This window comes from Megalobrama amblycephala, linkage group LG7 (assembly GCF_018812025.1).
Source record: "Megalobrama amblycephala isolate DHTTF-2021 linkage group LG7, ASM1881202v1, whole genome shotgun sequence".
Classification (NCBI taxonomy): Eukaryota; Metazoa; Chordata; class Actinopteri; order Cypriniformes; family Xenocyprididae; genus Megalobrama; species Megalobrama amblycephala.
Window position 1 is genome coordinate 56,851,128 of NC_063050.1, and position 17,170 is coordinate 56,868,297.

General features: G+C 39.2%; 2 protein-coding genes across 4 annotated transcripts in view; one reads left to right on the plus strand and one right to left on the minus strand.

The window, feature by feature from the left end:
* Nucleotides 1-1,085: 1,085 nt before the first annotated feature.
* Nucleotides 1,086-6,550, minus strand: LOC125272998. 2 transcript variants are annotated; one of them, XM_048198217.1, is made up of 4 exons: nucleotides 5,868-6,550; nucleotides 5,287-5,601; nucleotides 1,726-2,028; nucleotides 1,086-1,626 (listed from the first exon to the last, which is right to left on the minus strand). In XM_048198217.1, exons 1-4 carry the CDS (start codon nucleotides 5,911-5,913, stop codon nucleotides 1,448-1,450), a joined length of 843 nt encoding a protein of 280 aa, XP_048054174.1. In that variant the 5' UTR covers nucleotides 5,914-6,550; the 3' UTR covers nucleotides 1,086-1,447. The 2 variants fall into 2 exon arrangements, with proteins under 2 accessions (XP_048054174.1, XP_048054173.1); XM_048198216.1 differs by having other exon boundaries at nucleotides 1,090-1,629; nucleotides 5,868-6,544.
* A 3,421-nt stretch (nucleotides 6,551-9,971) lies between these two features.
* LOC125272997 overlaps nucleotides 9,972-17,170 on the plus strand; it is a 34,361-nt gene continuing 27,162 nt past the window's right edge. For both annotated transcript variants that reach the window (XM_048198212.1, XM_048198213.1), the window contains exon 1: nucleotides 9,972-10,381. In XM_048198212.1, the coding sequence (XP_048054169.1) occupies nucleotides 10,336-10,381 (46 nt within the window). In that variant the 5' untranslated portion in view covers nucleotides 9,972-10,335. The remainder of the gene's footprint in view (nucleotides 10,382-17,170) is intronic.

Below are 17,170 nucleotides of genomic sequence, written 5' to 3' on the forward strand. Positions count from 1 at the left end.
ATACATTCCTCTGCATAGGCATCATGGCCGTTTTACAGAGTATCATGGGTAATGCACAAAGTAAAGTCTGAGATATTATTGAGAAAACCACAAATAAATCACCCTTCAGTCTCACCATAACAGTATATTTTTGCTGCATCATGAAATAACCGGAAATCTGGTTCTGAGTAAAATATGTGAATAAATACATTTATTAAGCATTTATAACATGTGAGTTAAAAATGGCTCACTATTTGGCAGGTATTATATTAAAGTTATTCATGCAGATATAACTGCTTATCAACAACTTACAATGCATTTGTAAATAAGTTATCAGTCATTAACAAAAACTGATGCAGCTGATGCTGTTGATTTAGTTATAGTATAACACTATATGTATTAAACTTTTGTCTTTTGTAGCAAAACCATTGCTTTAACTACCATAACCATGTTTTTTGTTGTTGTTTTTTGTGGTAAAACCATGGTTAATTTTCATAAGGGTTGGTCTGTGGTTTCATTATGGTTTGTGGGAAGCAGAAAACCTCTGACTACACCAAACAATGATTTTAACAGCCGAAGGACAATGAGAAACTTGATCAAGGCAAACATCTGAAGGTCAGTATGTCAGGAAACTCATGTGTTCAACGGCCCCGAATGCAAAAATAGTGAGATGAGAGATAAAGATCAAACTAAGAGCAGAGTGGAACTGAATACCTATTTAACATTCACACATTTATTTTTGCATCTGTGCTGCTGTTTGTTTTCTTGTCTTCTGCTTTCACACTCTGTTTTATTCTGTAACTTCTCAGAACTGTGTTTAAGGTAAAACCCATGATGCTTTAAGGTAGGCCTATGCCACCTTTTGCCAGACATTTTCATCTGTAGTTGATCTTTTCAATGGTCTGATAGAGTCTCTAGTATTTTCTGGATAAAAGTGGCTGCTAATATAGAATATAAAATGAATTTTCTATGTTATTGCCAATGGGACAGACCTGTGTTATTCTCAATGATTGAATTAGTCTTGTTAGGTGCTCATATGAAAGCGACACGATGACACCAAATGCTGAAATAGTTTTTTACGGTTTTAGTAATTCAGCAAACAATACAAAACATGGAGAGATTTGAACTTGTAATTATGGAAACTAACAGACTGAAGATGAAAAAACAAGAGCTGAATGATGGTGGTGTGTCAGGAATAAGACCAAAGGATTTAAAGATTATTAAAAGCATGTTTATTTAATATTATAAAACAAAGAGGCATAAAGTAATAAAAGCAATATGAAGTTCAAATTATACTATCAAATATTACAGCAAGAGATGTTAATGAAAAAACACAAGAGACTGATATGAACATTTAACATTATGTAATAAGATGCAAAGGGTGTTGAAGACGTGACATATCAACCTTATGAGAAGAAAAATGAAATAATCATAGAAATTATATTTACTTGTGATATAATGGCTCTAATCATTCAGAGGCAGCTACATCTGGTGGATCAGTGTTTGTTGCTGCGTTCTTCACGATCTTCTTCTGATGAAGGTTTCTGGTTCTGAATTCATAAACCAGGATGGCCATCCCAGCCACGCCCACCAGAGCAGAGAGAGCCAATCGGATCGCTGCTTCAGTGAAACCATAACAGCAACAGCCTTCTGAGAGAACAAGTGAGCAAAAACAGAATTATTATAATGACGGATCGATAAATGAGAGTTTGGCTCCATTAATAATCGCTAATATCACAGCTTTACCGGAACAAAGTCCACTGATGTCCAGATGTTTGGTCTGGTTGCCGAAGGGGTTGTTGATCACACAGCTGTAGGTGTTTCTATCCTGATATTCCACCTCCAGAGGAAGAGCGAGACTGACGCTGAGATCAGACACACTGATGTTGGACAATAAACTGCTTCCTCTGTACCAGGAGAGAGTCACGTGACTCACATCCAACACTGAACACAACAGTGAACATTTGGAAGACATTTCTGATGATGATGATGATGATGATGAAGAACACTGTGGAGAGTATCTGGTGATGACAGGAACTGGAAGACGAGCTGAAGAACATTGCAGAAAAATTAAAGCATGACATGAGCTTGGCAAAAACATTTTATAAGCATGAAGTATAAAGAGAATGAATGAAAGACATTGCTAGCATGAATTAGCATGTTTTGCTAGCATGTTTTAACAGGTTGCTACCATGAATCAATATGTTGCTAGTATGTTTTAGAACATTGCTAGCATGATTTAACATTCTGCTTACATGAAAAAAAACGTTTTAACACACATTGCTAACATGTTTTAGCACATTGCTGGCATACTTTAACACTGCTAGCATGTATTAGCATGCTGTTAGCATTTTGCTAGCACTTTTTAGCATCATTGCTAGCATAAATTAGCATGTGACTAACATGATTTAGCACTTCTAACAAGAATTATGTTTCATAATATTATTAACATGAACGGTGTGTTGCTAGCATGTTTTTACCACATTGTTAACATGTTTTTCACACTTCTAACATGAATTTGAAACTCAATAGCATGATTTAACATGTTGTTAGCATGAATTAGCATATTTTGCTAGCATGTTTTAACAGGTTTGCTACCATGAATTAATATGTTGCTAGTATGTTTTAACACATTGCTAGCATTATTTAGGACATCGCTAGCATACTTTAACACTGCTAGCATGTATTAGCACGCTGTTAGCATGTTGCTAGCACTTTTTAGCATAATTGCTAACATAAATTAGCATGTGACTAACATGATTTAACACTTCTAACAAGACTTATTATGTTTTAACATATTATTAACATGAACAGTGTGTTGCTAGCATGTTTTACCACTTCTAACATGAATTTGAAACTCAATAGGATGATTTAACATGTTGTTAGCATGACTTAGCATGTTGCAAGCATGTTTTTAGTACATTGATATGATTAATGTTGTTAGTATGTTACCATGTTGCTAACATGTTTTAGCACACTGCTAGCACGAATTGTCATGTCAACATATTTCTAACAATTCATACTAGAAATGTGATATGCTATGTGTTAAAACATGACAATTCATGCTAGCAGTGCTAAATCATGCTAGCAACATGCTACTTCATGGTAGCAATGTTTTTAAACATGCTAGCAAAATGCTAATTCATGCTAACAACATGCTAAATCATCCCATCGAGCTGCAAATTCATGTTATGTGGTAAAAACATGTTAGCAACACACTGTTCATCTTAACAATATGTTAAAACATGATAATTCTTGTTAGCAGTGTTAAATCATGTTAGCCACATGCTAATTTATGCTAGCAATGTGATAAAACATGTTAGCAACATGCTATTAATGTTAGCAATGTGTGTTAAAACATGTTAATTCATGCTAGCAGAATGTCAAATCATGCTAGCAATGTGTTAAAACATGCTAGCAACCTGTTAAAACATGCTAGCAAAACATGCTAATTCACGAGTTTACATGTAAATGAAATCAAAATAAAGTAATTTGTATAGTAATTTATGCGTATTTGGCGTGCTGTCCAGGGGAGGACTCCGAGCTCGGAATTTGGCCCAAACCCAGAGTACTCCCCTCCTTAAGTGGGATAGAAATCAGCCTAGAGTGAGGTGATGGGGTGGTGGAGGGAGCATGTTTCATTCAGTGTGCATTCAGTTTCATTCATTCAGTGTGCATTAACATGCTAATTCATGCTAGCAATGTCTTTCTTTCATTCTCCTTCCACTTCATGCAACTATTAAACTTTCATTTGGCTTTGCCAAGCCAACATAAAAGTTTGTCTATAAACTTTTCTGTCTAATTTTCTTTTTTCTTTGTTTTCAACTGTAACAGTATTCAAAAGACAACATATAGGCCAACTGCGCACTAAGAGTCTCTTGTTTTTCTCTTCAAATCCTCATTTCTCTTTCTAGGGTTGTTTTTAGACGCTTTAAAATGTTATTGTGTTCCCTTTTCACTTCTAATTCCTGTTAGCAGCGCTTATTGAAACTGGAATATTTATTATTTAAATACAATATCACTTAATGCTAAAGTTAAACATTTCTGATTAAGGCAGTGTATCACATATAGCCCATTGCTACAGTGATGTTTAACACAACCATCATACTACTGCTTAAGAAGAATCAAGCTTTTGCCGTTATTCATGGTTTGTTGAAAGTACTTTGTTAAGGCTTTTACAGTTTAAAAAAGATCCAAAACTAAATCATCATCATCATCCAATCATTCAAAATTGAAAATTCTGTCATCATTTACTCAACCTAAAGTTGTTCATTTCTTTCTTGTGCTGAGGGAAGATATTTTTAAGAATGTAGCCAAACAGTTCCCCAATTACTTCCACAGTATTTTCTTTCTTTTATTTCCTGATGATGATTTTTTCGATGTCAATGGGGACCAGCAACTGTTTAGTTACCAACATTTTTCAAAATATCTTCCTTTATGTTCATCAGAAGATATACCAAGAACAATGTAGGGGTGAGTAAATGATGACAGAATATTAATTTTTGCATCAGCGTGAGTAATGACACTTCATTGTACCCCATCTTTTCTAAAAATCATATTGTTGCATTCATAGAGCGAACTTTTGCTGATTGTTTATCAGGCATGATCAGGCATAACATAATGAGCACTGACAGGTGAAGTGAATAACACTGATCATCTCTTCATCACGGCACCTGTTAGTGGGTGGATATATTAGGCAGCAAGTGAACATTTTGTCCTCAAATTTGATGTGTTAGAAGCAGGAAAAATGGGCAAGCGTAAGGATTTGAGTGAGTTTGACAAGGACCAAATTGTGATGGCTAGACGACTGGGTCAGAGCATCTCCAAAACTGCAGCTCTTGTGGGGTGTTCCCGGTCTGCAGTGGTCAGTATCTATCAAAAGTGCTCCAAGAAAGGAACAGTGGTGAACCGGCGACAGGGTCATGGGGAGCGAAGGCTGGCCCATGTGGTCCGATCCAACAGACGAGCTCCTGTAGCTCAAACTGCTCCAGAAGTTAATGCTGGTTCTGATTGAAAGGTGTCAGAATACACAGTGCATCAGTTTGTCCAACAGTGCACACTTGAGCATCAGAATTGGACCACAGAGCAATTGAAGAAGGTGGCCTTGTCTGATGAATCACAAATGTTCATACAAAATGTTCACTTGCTGCCTAATATATCCACCCACTAACAGGTGCCGTTATGAAGAGATGATCAGAGTTATTCACTTCACCTGTCAGTGTCATAATTTTATGCATAATTGGTATATTATATATATATATATATATATATAATAGACGCACACACAGAAGATACAGGTATACTCACAATAGACAGTAACACTGAATGTGTTCAGCGGGGTCTTTGTTTTCCTTGTTTTAGTGACTGTATAAAGTCCAGAGTCTGTGGTTCTGGTGTTCGTGATGGTCAGAGATCCAGTCTGATCCATCTTCAGTCTGTCTTTGAATCTCCCATCAGCACTATCATCATAACACGTGATTTTATTGTCCTGTCTGATTTCAGCTATGAGGATGTTTTTATCTCCAAACCTCCATTCGATCTCATCATCTCTCTGTATGTTCAGAGTGACTGAATCTCCCTCCGTCACTGATACTGGCGTCACTGCATCAACACCAAATACACCTGGAAAACAAGCAAAAATAATTGCTTTAAATAAATTTGACATATGTTTATATATATATATATATATATATATATATATATATATATATATTTTTTTTTTTTTTTTTTTTTTTTTTTTTTTTAAAGAAAATCGTTGCGATAACAATTTGACACCAAATATTGAATGCATAATTAAACTAGGTTAACATTTTCATATGAGTAAGATTGAATTAGCTTGAGTTGTTAATCTCACTGTTTGATAACAGACATCATAAAACACTACTTACCAGCTACACAGCACAGGCACATATGGAAGAAAATCAGGTGAATCATTTTCTTCAGCAGTTTGAACACTAGAACAGTTTCAAATAATTCTGAAACAAACTCAGTAGAAATGCTATAGTCTATCAAATATCTCCTGATACGACTGAGCTGAAGATGAGAGTGATGTCAGTTAAAGTGCTCACTGTGAGTAAATATACCTCTGTGCTCCTCCTTCTTCTTATTTAGAAACGAGTCTCGAAGACACTGCGGTATATTGTTCTGATGTTATTTTGAGATTATGAGTTCCCCTTTTTGCCACTCCATATCTTTTGATCATCCGACATACCAACATTGTCTTTTGTTTATTTTATATTCTGTATTTAATATCTTCATTAAGTTATTATTTTTTTCTCCTACTTTACTGAACAATTCAATTTTATTTGTCAAACTTTATTGACTGATAATATAAATGGTCCACCATAGATGGTGCTGTATGAGTTCTGCTTTTACAAAGAGGAATGAAAACTCTCTCCCTGCATCCCAATGTGCATATATCCACCCTAGATAGTATTGAGAAATGTCACATACTATTTAGGATGGATAGTATGCGCATTGAAACGCAGACTCTTTGCCGCAGCTTGTCCAGTTTTAACACTTTTCATACAGACATAAACTCGCACATGACATGCAAGAAAAATAATTAATTAATGCGCACAATTTACTAAAACGTGTGTGCGATTTACTATTTAATTCCCTCGATTTATAAATCATGCGCATAATTTATAAATCGAGGGAAAGAAATAGTAAATCGTTTTTCCTGCATGTCATGTCCGGGGCTTATATATTGAACGTTAAAGGTGCAATATGTAATATTTTTGCAGCAAAAACCACTAGGCCAGTGTTATATATTTTGTTCACTTACAATATTCCAAATGTTTCCATCTATTTGTAAATTGTTAGAAAATTTCAATTTTAACCAAGGCTCCGGGACGTGAGAGGAGTCGCCTGTCAATGGCGTCATACCCGCGTTACCCTCGGTTTCCCGTTTATTTTGTAGAAACCATGGAAACACCAAAGACGCTTTAATATTTACATGTTTTAATAGACAAGGGAACAACTGTTTTGATATATTTATAGACAGAAAACTAATTATTGTTATATAGCTCAACACGTTTAGTCTTATTGTTTAAATCTAATTTTCTTGATGTTTTGCGATGCTTTACCATGCCTCAGAGAAAAACACTATTTTGTGAAGTAGCTAACATAGCATAATCAGATGCAGCTTTATTTTTAGTAACAGTAATACAGAATTTTCACCATCATACAATACGTTTTAAAATGAATTGCATGCCATTTATCAACACAATCATCCAGCATTTAATATGATATTGTAAAATCGATCTATCTTACTGCAGTGTGTAACAGTGTCTCACAGCAGCCGCCGAGCGAACGCACAGAGTAACGTTATAACATCATTTTCAACACATTCAAATGTATATGATAAACAGAGCTGCGTTACCTCATACTCATGACCGGAAAAGCGGAAGCGGCGCCGGCGACTGTGTCATAATAAAAGTCCCGCTGCTCGTGAGGCGTGTGTTGATCAATCGCTCCAGCTCCTCGTTCAGCTCCACAACACTCCCTCCTGCTCTGCTTCATAGTAACGTTAATAATCACATCCATGAACATGATTTCTTCCCGACTCCAATCCCTATTCTTTTGCACCGTTCATTGAGATGGAGACCACATGTCCCAAAATTCCGCTCTAAAACTTCGCATCATCAAGCTACGCCTTTGTTTTGAATAGACCTCTAGCGGACAGAAAATATTGTACCTTTAAGCGTTTTTATAGGCTAATGGTTTTCTATGGGAGAAAAACGTGTTGCATTCATAACCTGATTAAGGGGCTGTTTACACGACACTGTTTTCAATTAAAAACTGAAAACGTTTTGTGATGGCCAGCATTTATGCCACACATGATTTTTATACTTTCATCTTTGCATTGATCAATAAATGAAAAGATTTTACTATATTGGTTTATTTTAATATATTTATTTGTCATTGGACTGAGTCAGGCAGAGGCTTAGTTATTTAAAACATTAAAAACAGTTAAAAATCATCTTTGGCTAACATGTAATGTTAAAAACATAACTAAAATTGTGCAATTTTTAGTTAAGATTACAGGGGTTTTTTCCACAGTAAAATTCGCTTCTCACAGTAAAAAATATTTCAGGGGCTAAATATTACTTTATTTTGAGATGATTCAACCCGCGGACATGAAAAATCACCCGCGGCAACAGTGTAAAAGTAGCCCAATTCTGCGGGAAAACATTCTATTCTATGGGAATTCTAAAGGAAGTGAGAATGTACCAACTGTGCAATGTTGCCAAGTCTACGGTTTTCCAGCGGATTTGGGCTACTTTTACACTGTTGCCGCGGGTGGTTTTTCATGTCTGCGGGTTGAAGTAACCCCAAATAACATGATATTTACCCCCCGAAACGCGATTTTTACCATGGGACCCCCCTGAAGCGCGATTGGGCTAGTTTTGAGTAGCAATTAGGTGGGTTTTTTGTGAAAACCTGGCAACCCTGCAACTGTGACGTATTAGAGGGGACATATGAAAATGTGATGTTCTGATCAATGTGATTTTTGTTTAATAGAATTCTTTTTGCATTAACTAAAACTGATCAATGGCTCTAAATTTAGTTAAATGTATTTATTGTGAAAACACTGTCATCTGTCCAAGAAAAAACTTTTCCGTTTTTAGTACAACGTTGTCGTGTTAACATACCCATACACTGCTTGCCTGCTTGCTTTATTATAGGCTTGCCGAGTTTGGTCTATTGCGTGTTTTGAGTTCATATTTTTCTGTTAATCTGTGTTGTGTTTTATTAATAAGGTGTGCACTGAATATCACTTTCTATTACATCTATGTAGAAGAGCCTATTAAAAAGAAAACGCTTAACGTGAAATTCGCAGTAGGTCAATGATATTAAAACTTTGTATATAGTTTCACCTTGACCTTACTGATCATGCATACAGACAGATGAGCCCAGAATGCATTAATGCATTAAGACAGTGATATTGAAGGACACGCATCAAACGCGCACAGTTTCACATGAAGTGTTTCCTCAGAAACATTCTACTTTTAACCTGAAAAACGCTTAACGTGGCTTAATGCATTAAGAAGACAGTGGTATTAAAAGACCAAACCCTGAGCACACTTTATTAATAAAGCATAGGTAGTATTTGCAAAAAAAGCAGATGATTATGAATATGAACACAACGCTTTTATAATTAGGCCATATGTTTCCCGTGGCTTAATGCTTTAAGACGGTGTACACACCTTATTAATATAGCATATGTGCAGATAAAAAGATGCTATGCACGCAACTCTAAGGGAGGATATAAAAGATTATAAATAAAACGCTTAACGTGAAATCTCGCACCTTATTAAACATGCATTGCATATAGTATTGCACGTCAAGCATTTTTATAATAGTTTTCTATGGGAGAAAAAGGCCTAACTTCTCGTGTTATGTTCATAACCTGATTTAATCTGCTTGCCTGTACAAAGCATGCTTTATTAATATAGGCTTGCAGAGTTTGGTCTTTTGATGTTATCCTGTCTTAATATAAGCGTTTTACAACTATTCGATGTCATTGTTTGTTTTAGCCATAGGTTTTAGCAGGTTACACTCATCTAGTGGTAGCAGGTTTCGTGCAAAGCTAGACCTGCGAAATGAAAGTGTTAAAATCCAAGTGAATCAAATAGAGTCGACTCAGAAACGAGTCAATGAATGCACGCGCGTCACCGGATCCACAAACGCACATCTTAGTTGCACGCGCAAATTATGATACACTAATACAAAAGAAAGCATTTGTATTCACAAATATGTCTCTATTTGTACAAGCTGATGCCCATTCATTTAATTCTGAATTTTGCACACGTTGAACGACACTTGGTTGTGGATCTGCAAATCAACCTCATTAATGCATAATCATTCTGAGTCTAATTTCATCCCATCACATAAGCTATCATCTGATGTCATTGCAAACTCTGCCAAAACTTTTTTTTTTTTTTTTTTTTTTTTTTTTGGACAGGGTTGGAGAAAAATGTCGCTATTATTTCTCTTTTAATTTTTGTCCTTACTTTTAAAATCTTCGTTAAGTTTTTATTTCTTTCTCCTACTTGACGGAACAATTCAAATGTATTCGTAACTTCACAAACAAACTTTATTGACTGAAACAGGAGGATCGTGGTCCAACAGATGGAGCTGTGGAGATCCGCCTTCAGCAGAGGAATGAAAGAACAGCGGATTCGGATCTTTGGGCGTCTGGTTTGGAAACCGAAATTTGCTGCTTTCATATAAACTCGTCAGTCAGTCTCTAGTGGATTTGATTACAGTTGTCGCTGTCCTTCGAGTGAGAGTGATTCAGAAACTAACATTACCAATTAAAAATCAGATTTCGCTGAGATCTGCAACATTATGAAGATCTCTTTCAGTATCGGTCTGCTTATACTAATAATGTGCGGTAAGTTTATGATTTCTGTTTATTCTTCAGCATGTCATTTTCACTCGGAGAAAGAGCTTTCGAAGCTTTGGATCTGTGCTTTGAATTAGTTGGTATGCAAAACTGTTCCGAAACAGAGGCTTGTTTCATAAAACAAGATTAGAATACAAAGACAGGCTTATCAAATGTTTTAACGGTGTTAGGCCTATAGGTAACACTTTACAATAACAGTACATGAATAACCATGAACTAAATAGTTAATAGTTACTTCAACATGAACTCAAGATTAGTTAAGATATGAACTAATGAAGAGTGATCCTTAACTACGACAGGAGTCATAGGGATTCATGCATGAAAACAGAAGCCTTAACTACGCATTAATACATGTTTGATAATGAATGCATTAATTAACATTTAGGGTAAACTAAATCAAACAGTCTCTATAAGAAGGAATAATACATATTTGGACTTTGAAATAAATGTAAACAATTTATTATTGTCAGAATTTAAACTACTGCAGCTTCATTATAAACATTACTGAAAGGCACAGGATTAGTTTGTAATTATTTTCACTGACCCTCCCTATCAAACATATAAAATACTAAATACACTATTTATCTTAAAAGGTCTTAATCTGTTTTGTGATATTCTTTCCTATCAAACTAAACTACTGTGACTTACATCAGTTCCTGAGGAATCGTTTCCCAAAAAAAAAAATAACCAAACAGGAAACATGAACTAAGGTCAGGGAGCGTTTGCTGGATTCAGATTCAGAAGTTCACTCTCCATCCAGACGCAGGCTGTGATCATACTGTACCTCCATTCTCTGACTTTTTGAAAAGTCACACAACATCACTTAACTGGGCTGAATACTTATATAGTTGTGTAGTAGTACATGTGTATTTGATAGTAAGTTAATGATAATCATGAGCTGAATTTGGTAAGTAGTTAACAGTGAATTAATTATGATTGTGCCCCCTCAAGTAAAGTCATGACGTAAGTATACCGGGTGTGTCTCATACGTCCTGAAAAGTGAAGCTGCGGGCTCTTTGATCGCCCCCTGGTGGCTGGATGCAGTACAGGTCATAAACCCCGCCCTCTCAATGCAGTCGAATGAGACTTCAGTGAAAACTTAAAAATAAATTCTGCTTCAAATAAAACTTTCTGAAAGATGGTTCTGGTCATTTAAGGTAGTTGTTATCACGCTGATATATATTCAATTGTTCGTTTTTGTGATGATTTAGATTTTAGCTAGCAATTTGATGCTATAAAAACGGGGCGTGTCGTCGTGATTCGAAGTTGATTGACAGCTTGTCTGAGGACTGTCGGAGCTTCGAGGGGAGATTGAAGATGTATTAACTAACTGTTAATTTTCGATTTCTTTGTTATTTAACACCAACAAAATGAGTTGTTCAGCAGTAAACTGTACTAACTGACCTACAGGATCTGACGGATCACTTAACCTTTTTCTGTAACATTAAATATGGGCGTTATAAGCTAATTAATAAATGTTATTAGTTAAGATAACACACCTAATGTTAACCATGTCGGGAAAAAGCAGGTGATCGTTATCTGGCAGTTACTTATTATTTTTATGGGTATAAAATAATAATTAGCAGGACAAAACTAATGATAGCTTACTCTAATTACAGCAATCGATCTCCTGTAACGTTAGTTGAACTTGATTTAAAATGGCAGGACCGTTTCTGGCGATTTAGAGTTGTTTCTAGTGGCATATTATATTGATTTTATCTACTGAATTTGCTGTTTCAAAAATATTATTGCTCTAGAAACAGAATAGCCTATTATTTTATAGGTAGACTTTTAAATTGTGTATAATTTTTATAGTCTATTTAAAATACATGAATGATGACGCAGTCGCCTGGGCGGAAGTTTGATATCGCGACTCCGCCTCCGGCTCCACGACGATTCCTTCTGCGCATGCCCAGGCTCCAAACTTTTTTTTTTCTGACGTATTGCGTAACGTGTCAGCGCCCATTCATCAGCCCATTTTGGCTTCAGTTCAATACAATGGAAGGAAGCGGCGTCGCGTCGTCCATCTTTTTTTACAGTCTATGAAGTATACATTAACAAACCATTAGTTGATGTTAGTATATATGAGGTTCCATTTGTGCCAAAATTATGTCGACATGCTGTCCGTCTATGCTATGTGTCGTCTCCGCTTACTCCTGTCATCGGTCCTTGTCGTTTGACTTTGTCGTCTTGCGTGTCAATGCTGCATGTGTCATGACTATGTGTCGTCTTCCATGTCGTTGCTATGCGTCGTTACCCTCTGTCGTTACTGTGTCGTTGCTATGCGTCGTTACCCTCTGTCGTTACTATGTGTCGTCTTCCATGTCGTTGCTATGCGTCGTTACTATGTGTCGTCTTCCATGTCGTTGCTATGCGTCGTTTCCCTCTGTCGTTACTGTGTCGTTGCTATGCGTCGTTACCCTCTGTCGTTACTATGTGTCGTCTTCCATGTCGTTGCTATGCGTCGTTACTATGTGTCGTCTTCCATGTCGTTGCTATGCGTCGTTACTATGTGTCGTCTTCCATGTCGTTACTATGCGTCGTTACCCTCTGTCATTACTATGTCGTCTTCCATGTCGTTACTATGTGTCGTCTTCCATGTCGTTGCTATGCGTCGTTTCCCTCTGTCGTTACTGTGTCGTTGCTATGCGTCGTTACCCTCTGTCGTTACTATGTGTCGTCTTCCATGTCGTTGCTATGCATCGTTTCCCTCTGTCGTTACTGTGTCGTTGCTATGCGTCGTTACCCTCTGTCGTTACTATGTGTCGTCTTCCATGTCGTTACTATGTGTCGTCTTCCATGTCGTTGCTATGCGTCGTTTCCCTCTGTCGTTACTGTGTCGTTGCTATGCGTCGTTACCCTCTGTCATTACTATGTGTCGTCTTCCATGTCGTTGCTATGCGTCGTCTTCCATGTCGTTGCTATGCGTCGTTACCCTCTGTCATTACTGTGTCGTCTTCCATGTCGTTACTATGTGTCGTCTTCCATGTCGTTGCTATGCGTCGTTACCCTCTGTCATTACTGTGTCGTCTTCCATGTCGTTACTATGTGTCGTCTTCCATGTCGTTGCTATGCGTCGTTTCCCTCTGTCGTTACTGTGTCGTTGCTATGCGTCGTTACCCTCTGTCGTTACTATGTGTCGTCTTCCATGTCGTTGCTATGCATCGTTTCCCTCTGTCGTTACTGTGTCGTTGCTATGCGTCGTTACCCTCTGTCGTTACTATGTGTCGTCTTCCATGTCGTTACTATGTGTCGTCTTCCATGTCGTTGCTATGCGTCGTTTCCCTCTGTCGTTACTGTGTCGTTGCTATGCGTCGTTACCCTCTGTCATTACTGTGTCGTCTTCCATGTCGTTGCTATGCGTCGTCTTCCATGTCGTTGCTATGCATCGTTTCCCTCTGTCGTTACTGTGTCGTTGCTATGCGTCGTTACCCTCTGTCGTTACTATGTGTCGTCTTCCATGTCGTTGCTATGCGTCGTTACTATGTGTCGTCTTCCATGTCGTTGCTATGCGTCGTTACCCTCTGTCATTACTGTGTCGTCTTCCATGTCGTTGCTATGCGTCGTTTCCCTCTGTCGTTACTGTGTCGTTGCTATGCGTCGTTACCCTCTGTCGTTACTATGTGTCGTCTTCCATGTCGTTGCTATGCGTCGTTACTATGTGTCGTCTTCCATGTCGTTGCTATGCGTCGTTACTATGTGTCGTCTTCCATGTCGTTGCTATGCGTCGTTACTATGTGTCGTCTTCCATGTCGTTGCTATGCATCGTTTCCCTCTGTCGTTACTGTGTCGTTACTGTGTCGTTGCTATGCGTCGTTACCCTCTGTCGTTACTATGTGTCGTCTTCCATGTCGTTGCTATGCGTCGTTACTATGTGTCGTCTTCCATGTCGTTGCTATGCGTCGTTACTATGTGTCGTCTTCCATGTCGTTGCTATGCGTCGTTACTATGTGTCGTCTTCCATGTCGTTGCTATGCATCGTTTCCCTCTGTCGTTACTGTGTCGTTGCTATGCGTCGTTACCCTCTGTCGTTACTATGTGTCGTCTTCCATGTCGTTGCTATGCGTCGTTACTATGTGTCGTCTTCCATGTCGTTGCTATGCGTCGTTACTATGTGTCGTCTTCCATGTCGTTGCTATGCGTCGTTTCCCTCTGTCGTTACTGTGTCGTTGCTATGCGTCGTTACCCTCTGTCGTTACTATGTGTCGTCTTCCATGTCGTTGCTATGCATCGTTTCCCTCTGTCGTTACTGTGTCGTTGCTATGCGTCGTTACCCTCTGTCGTTACTATGTGTCGTCTTCCATGTCGTTACTATGTGTCGTCTTCCATGTCGTTGCTATGCGTCGTTTCCCTCTGTCGTTACTGTGTCGTTGCTATGCGTCGTTACCCTCTGTCATTACTATGTGTCGTCTTCCATGTCGTTGCTATGCGTCGTCTTCCATGTCGTTGCTATGCGTCGTTACCCTCTGTCATTACTGTGTCGTCTTCCATGTCGTTACTATGTGTCGTCTTCCATGTCGTTGCTATGCGTCGTTACCCTCTGTCATTACTGTGTCGTCTTCCATGTCGTTACTATGTGTCGTCTTCCATGTCGTTGCTATGCGTCGTTTCCCTCTGTCGTTACTGTGTCGTTGCTATGCGTCGTTACCCTCTGTCGTTACTATGTGTCGTCTTCCATGTCGTTGCTATGCATCGTTTCCCTCTGTCGTTACTGTGTCGTTGCTATGCGTCGTTACCCTCTGTCGTTACTATGTGTCGTCTTCCATGTCGTTACTATGTGTCGTCTTCCATGTCGTTGCTATGCGTCGTTTCCCTCTGTCGTTACTGTGTCGTTGCTATGCGTCGTTACCCTCTGTCATTACTATGTGTCGTCTTCCATGTCGTTGCTATGCGTCGTCTTCCATGTCGTTGCTATGCATCGTTTCCCTCTGTCGTTACTGTGTCGTTGCTATGCGTCGTTACCCTCTGTCGTTACTATGTGTCGTCTTCCATGTCGTTGCTATGCGTCGTTACTATGTGTCGTCTTCCATGTCGTTGCTATGCGTCGTTACTATGTGTCGTCTTCCATGTCGTTGCTATGCGTCGTTTCCCTCTGTCGTTACTGTGTCGTTGCTATGCGTCGTTACCCTCTGTCGTTACTATGTGTCGTCTTCCATGTCGTTGCTATGCATCGTTTCCCTCTGTCGTTACTGTGTCGTTGCTATGCGTCGTTACCCTCTGTCGTTACTATGTGTCGTCTTCCATGTCGTTACTATGTGTCGTCTTCCATGTCGTTGCTATGCGTCGTTTCCCTCTGTCGTTACTGTGTCGTTGCTATGCGTCGTTACCCTCTGTCATTACTATGTGTCGTCTTCCATGTCGTTGCTATGCGTCGTCTTCCATGTCGTTGCTATGCGTCGTTACCCTCTGTCATTACTGTGTCGTCTTCCATGTCGTTACTATGTGTCGTCTTCCATGTCGTTGCTATGCGTCGTTACCCTCTGTCATTACTGTGTCGTCTTCCATGTCGTTACTATGTGTCGTCTTCCATGTCGTTGCTATGCGTCGTTTCCCTCTGTCGTTACTGTGTCGTTGCTATGCGTCGTTACCCTCTGTCGTTACTATGTGTCGTCTTCCATGTCGTTGCTATGCATCGTTTCCCTCTGTCGTTACTGTGTCGTTGCTATGCGTCGTTACCCTCTGTCGTTACTATGTGTCGTCTTCCATGTCGTTACTATGTGTCGTCTTCCATGTCGTTGCTATGCGTCGTTTCCCTCTGTCGTTACTGTGTCGTTGCTATGCGTCGTTACCCTCTGTCATTACTATGTGTCGTCTTCCATGTCGTTGCTATGCGTCGTCTTCCATGTCGTTGCTATGCGTCGTTACCCTCTGTCATTACTGTGTCGTCTTCCATGTCGTTACTATGTGTCGTCTTCCATGTCGTTGCTATGCGTCGTTACCCTCTGTCATTACTGTGTCGTCTTCCATGTCGTTACTATGTGTCGTCTTCCATGTCGTTGCTATGCGTCGTTTCCCTCTGTCGTTACTGTGTCGTTGCTATGCGTCGTTACCCTCTGTCGTTACTATGTGTCGTCTTCCATGTCGTTGCTATGCATCGTTTCCCTCTGTCGTTACTGTGTCGTTGCTATGCGTCGTTACCCTCTGTCGTTACTATGTGTCGTCTTCCATGTCGTTACTATGTGTCGTCTTCCATGTCGTTGCTATGCGTCGTTTCCCTCTGTCGTTACTGTGTCGTTGCTATGCGTCGTTACCCTCTGTCATTACTATGTGTCGTCTTCCATGTCGTTGCTATGCGTCGTCTTCCATGTCGTTGCTATGCATCGTTTCCCTCTGTCGTTACTGTGTCGTTGCTATGCGTCGTTACCCTCTGTCGTTACTATGTGTCGTCTTCCATGTCGTTGCTATGCGTCGTTACTATGTGTCGTCTTCCATGTCGTTCCCTCTATGTCGTTATGCGTCGTTTCCCTCTGTGTCGTTACTGTGTCGTTGCTATGCGTCGTTACCCTCTGTCGTTACTATGTGTCGTCTTCCATGTCGTTGCTATGCGTCGTTACTATGTGTCGTCTTCCATGTCGTTGCTATGCGTCGTTACTATGTGTCGTCTTCCATGTCGTTGCTATGCGTCGTTACTATGTGTCGTCTTCCATGTCGTTGCTATGCGTCGTTACTATGTGTCGTCTTCCATGTCGTTGCTATGCGTCGTTACTATGTGTCGTCTTCCATGTCGTTGCTATGCATCGTTTCCCTCTGTCGTTACTGTGTCGTTGCTATGCGTCG